This window comes from Pleuronectes platessa, chromosome 15, assembly GCF_947347685.1.
Source record: "Pleuronectes platessa chromosome 15, fPlePla1.1, whole genome shotgun sequence".
In the NCBI taxonomy this organism is placed as follows: Eukaryota; Metazoa; Chordata; class Actinopteri; order Pleuronectiformes; family Pleuronectidae; genus Pleuronectes; species Pleuronectes platessa.
Genome location: NC_070640.1, coordinates 24,865,289 through 24,870,519, shown reverse-complemented (window position 1 = coordinate 24,870,519; position 5,231 = coordinate 24,865,289). Strand labels below are relative to the sequence as shown.

At 54.4% G+C, this 5,231-nt stretch overlaps 1 protein-coding gene across 1 annotated transcript; it reads left to right on the top strand.

The window, feature by feature from the left end:
- Positions 1-219: 219 nt before the first annotated feature.
- On the top strand, positions 220-2,037 carry LOC128456659 (piggyBac transposable element-derived protein 4-like). Its single transcript, XM_053440915.1, has one exon. It carries the CDS (start codon positions 220-222, stop codon positions 2,035-2,037), a length of 1,818 nt encoding a protein of 605 aa, XP_053296890.1.
- The last annotated feature ends 3,194 nt before the right edge of the window (positions 2,038-5,231 follow it).

Here is a 5,231-nt window from a genome sequence, read left to right as displayed (position 1 = left end):
GGGCTGAAGTAAACCCCAGTTGGGGTCTAGTAGACCCCCAAGTGGGGTGAAGTAGTCCCCAGTTGGGGTCTAGTAGACCCCCAAGTGGGGTGAAGTAGTCCCCAGTTGGGGTCTAGTAGACCACAGCTTGGGTTGATTAGACCCCAGCTGGGGTTGATTAGACCCCATGGAAAAGATAAAGCTGCGTCCAAATTCCCGCGTCAAACACACTTACCAACCATGTCATTCAATCCGTACGTCAGGCTCGAACGATTGAAACAGATATTTCCCTCGGATACCTCCTTTCAGCCTGAAGAGGAGGCACGAGCGAAAGACCGAGAAGCAGACGGAGAACCAGATGGAGTACCAGACGGGGAAAAAGACAGAGACGACCTGGAGGACGATGACGAAGACAAAGACAGTGACTACCACCCAGTGTCATCCTCGGACGAAGAAAGAGAGACCTTCAACTCAAAAAACTGGGAAATAATCTGGTCTTCGACGGCGTACGACCGAGCGGTAAGCTGCTGCTCCTCCACTGTTGATACGGCTGTGAGCGGGCTCTCTCCGGGCCCAACGATGCAAGCGAAGTATGGCGCCGGTGACATAGCCTCGACGTTCAGCCTGTTCATCACGCCAATGGTAGAGGACATCATCCTGGAGAATACGAACCGGGAGGGTCGTCGAAAATACGGTGATGAATGGAGAGAGATGTATGAGGTCGACCTGCTTGCCTACATAGGGCTGCTGATCTTAGCGGGCGTGTACAGGTCCCGAGGAGAGGCCGCCGCCAGTCTCTGGCACCCCGAAAACAGCAGGGCCTTATTTCGTGCCACCATGCCCCTAAAACAATTCCACACCTACTCCAGACTGCTGCGCTTCGACGACCGCGAGACGAGACCCAGGAGACGAGCCAGCGACAAATTAGCTGCCATAAGAGAAGTGTGGGACTTGTGGGTGTCGCAGTTACCCTGTCTCTACAACCCAGGGCCCGAAGTGACCGTGGATGAGCAACTGGTTCCGTTCAGAGGCCGGTGTCCTTTCCGTCAGTACATGCCAAGCAAGCCTGCGAAATATGGGATCAAGTCGTGGGTGGCCTGCGATTCAAAATCCAGCTACGCTTGGAACATGCAAGTATACACCGGAAAGCCGGACCAGGAACACCCAGAACGGGGCTTGGGGTTGCGGGTAGTGCTCGATGTAACGGAGGGACTACACGACTGTAACGTCAGGTGCGACAATTATTTCACCTCCTACAAACTCGCCCAGCAGCTGCTGGAGAGAAATCTCACCCTGGTAGCCACAGTACGGAGGAACAAGCCCTGGCTCCCACGCGGGCTGCTCACAGTCAGGGGAAGGGAGGCCTTATCCTCCAAGTTTGCATTCACGCCCAGTGCCACTCTTGTCTCTTACTTCCCGAAGAAAAACAAGAACGTGTTGCTCATGAGCACGCTGCACACCAAGGCCGACGTCAGCGACCGCCCGGACAGGAAGCCGGTCATCATTCTAGACTACAACCGCAGCAAAGGTGGCGTGGACAACCTGGACAAGGTGGTCGGAACATACAGCTGCAGGAGGATGACCGCACGCTGGCCGTTGGTGATATTTCACAACATGATCGACGTCTCCTCCTACAACGCATTCGTCATATGGAGAGAGCTATACCCAGACTGGATGCAGAGAAAGCTGAACAAGCGGAGATTTTTCCTGGAGGAGCTGGGAAAGGCTCTCGTTTCTTCCTTCATGGAACAGAGAGAGCGTATCCCCCGCACTGAAGCGTCCATTGCGGTTGTGAAGGCTGTGAAAGCCGCCGCCTCACCAAGACCTGCAGGTCCCATAGCATCCATGGAGCATCCCCCAGCAGCAGCAGCACCCCCAGAAGCAGCAGCATCAGCAGCCGGAGAAGAAGCCCCGCTCAGGGACAACAAGAGGAAGAGGAAGAGATGCTACAATTGCCCCAGGAGAAATGACACTAAAACGGGCAACATCTGCTGCCGGTGTGACAACTACATATGCAAGGGATGCTCACATATCTATTGCTCCTCCTGTATGTCATAATATGCAGCAAATTATAATAAATCATTCATCCTGATTCTTTCTGTGTAGAGAGTTTTATTTGTACCATTGATGCATTTCAGCCTGAATTTTTATCCGAATATAAGGCTTGATTCTCGGGTACAATTGTCTCCGGTTGGAGGCTCCACTGGCATGTTATCATGGAAGTATTACGGGCTCCAGGAAAACCCCATCCACTGGCCCACATGAAGCACCGGCCGTGCCCGGGGACCCACTCTTAAGCCCCCATCCTGAGTGATCACCCATGGGCCTGGCTCAAAGAGCCTCGCGCCCCTGGCGCTCCATTCCACACTTAGTCACATTTCACTGACCCGGGGCTCCATGGAGAGACCCAGCACCAGCACCGGCCGTGCCCGGGGACCCACTCTTAAGCCCCCATCCTGAGTGATCACCCATGGGCCTGGCTCAAAGAGCCTCGCGCCCCTGGTGCTCCATTACACACTTAGTTATTTTTCGCTGACCTGGGGCTCCATGGAGAGACCCAGCACCAGCAACGGTCGTGCCCAGGGACCCACTCTTAAGCCCCCATCCTGAGTGATCACCCATGGGCCTGGGTCAAAGAGCCTCGCGCCCCTGGTGCTCCATTACACACTTAGTTATTTTTCGCTGACCTGGGGCTCCATGGAGAGACCCAGCACCAGCACCGGTCGTGCCCAGGGACCCACTCTTAAGCCCCAATCCTGAGTGATCACCCATGGGCCTGGGTCAAAAAGCCTCGCGCCCCTGGTGCTCCATTACACACTTAGTTATTTTTCGCTGACCTGGGGCTCCATGGAGAGACCGATACATTGTTCCATTGAGTGATTTTTTTTGCAAGGACAACACAAGGGCTAAGTGTGGAATGGAGCGCCAGGGGCGCGAGGCTCTTTGAGCCAGGCCCATGGGTGATCACTCAGGATGGGGGCTTAAGAGTGGGTCCCCGGGCACGGCCGGTGCTTCATGTGGGCCAGTGGATGGGGTTTTCCTGGAGCCCGTAATACTTCCATGATAACATGCCAGTGGAGCCTCCAACCGGAGACAATTGTACCCGAGAATCAAGCCTTATATTCGGATAAAAATTCAGGCTGAAATGCATCAATGGTACAAATAAAACTCTCTACACAGAAAGAATCAGGATGAATGATTTATTATAATTTGCTGCATATTATGACATACAGGAGGGGCAATAGATATGTGAGCATCCCTTGCATATGTAGTTGTCACACCGGCAGCAGACGTTGCCCGTTTTAGTGTCATTTCTCCTGGGGCAATTGTAGCATCTCTTCCTCTTCCTCTTGTTGTCCCTGAGCGGGGCTTCTTCTCCGGCTGCTGATGCTGCTGCTTCTGGGGGTGCTGCTGCTGCTGGGGGATGCTCCATGGATGCTATGGGACCTGCAGGTCTTGGTGAGGCGGCGGCTTTCACAGCCTTCACAACCGCAATGGACGCTTCAGTGCGGGGGATACGCTCTCTCTGTTCCATGAAGGAAGAAACGAGAGCCTTTCCCAGCTCCTCCAGGAAAAATCTCCGCTTGTTCAGCTTTCCCTGCATCCAGTCTGGGTATAGCTCTCTCCATATGACGAATGCGTTGTAGGAGGAGACGTCGATCATGTTGTGAAATATCACCAACGGCCAGCGTGCGGTCATCCTCCTGCAGCTGTATGTTCCGACCACCTTGTCCAGGTTGTCCACGCCACCTTTGCTGCGGTTGTAGTCTAGAATGATGACCGGCTTCCTGTCCGGGCGGTCGCTGACGTCGGCCTTGGTGTGCAGCGTGCTCATGAGCAACACGTTCTTGTTTTTCTTCGGGAAGTAAGAGACAAGAGTGGCACTGGGCGTGAATGCAAACTTGGAGGATAAGGCCTCCCTTCCCCTGACTGTGAGCAGCCCGCGTGGGAGCCAGGGCTTGTTCCTCCGTACTGTGGCTACCAGGGTGAGATTTCTCTCCAGCAGCTGCTGGGCGAGTTCGTAGGAGGTGAAATAATTGTCCCAAGTGACGTTACGGTCGTGTAGTCCCTCCGTTACATCGAGCACGACCCGCAACCCCAAGTCCCGTTCTGGGTGTTCCTGGTCCGGCTTTCCGGTGTATACTTGCATGTTCCAAGCGTAGCTGGATTTTGAATCGCAGGCCACCCACGACTTGATCCCATATTTCGCCGGCTTGCTTGGCATGTACTGACGGAAAGGACACCGGCCTCTGAACGGAACCAGTTGCTCATCCACGGTCACTTCGGGCCCTGGGTTGTAGAGACAGGGTAACTGCGACACCCACAAGTCCCACACTTCTCTTATGGCAGCCAATTTGTCGCTGGCTCGTCTCCTGGGTCTCGTCTCGCGGTCGTGGAAGCGCAGCAGTCTGGAGTAGGTGTGGAATTGTTTTAGGGGCATGGTGGCACGAAATATGGCCCTGCCGTTTTCGGGGTGCCAGAGACTGGCGGCGGCCTCTCCTCGGGACCTGTACACGCCCGCTAAGATCAGCAGCCCTATGTAGGCACGCAGGTCGACCTTATACATCTCTCTCCATTCATCACCGTATTTTCGACGACCCTCCCGGTTCGTATTCTCCAGGATGATGTCCTCTAACATTGGCGTGATGAACAGGCTGAACGTCGAGGCTATGTCACCGGCGCCATACTTCGCTTGCATCGTTGGGCCCGGAGAGAGCCCGCTCACAGCCGTATCAAGAGTGGAGGAGCAGCAGCTTACCGCTCGGTCGTACGCCGTCGAAGACCAGATTATTTCCCCGTTTTTTGAGTTGAAGGTCTCTCTTTCTTCGTCCGAGGATGACACAGGGTGGTAGTCACTGTCTTTGTCTTCGTCATCGTCCTCCAGGTCGTCTCTGTCTTTTTCCCAGTCTGGTACTCCATCTGGTTCTCCGTCTGCTTCTCGGTCTTTCGCTCGTGCCTCCTCTTCAGGCTGAAAGGAGATATCCGAGGGAAATATCTGTTTCAATCGTTCGAGCCTGACGTACGGATTGAATGACATGGTTGGTAAGTGTGTTTGACGCGGGAATTTGGACGCAGCTTTATCTTTTCCATGGGGTCTAATCAACCCCAGCTGGGGTCTAATCAACCCCAGCTGTGGTCTACTAGACCCCAACTGGGGACTACTTCACCCCACTTGGGGGTCTACTAGACCCCAACTGGGGTCTACTTCAGCCCACTTGGGGTCTAATTCATCCCTCCTGGGGTGTAATTCA

Excerpts from the sequence above, each read along its gene's own strand:
- LOC128456659 (XM_053440915.1), top strand. The coding sequence starts at position 220 with ATGTCATTCAATCCGTACGTCAGGCTCGAACGATTGAAACAGATATTT.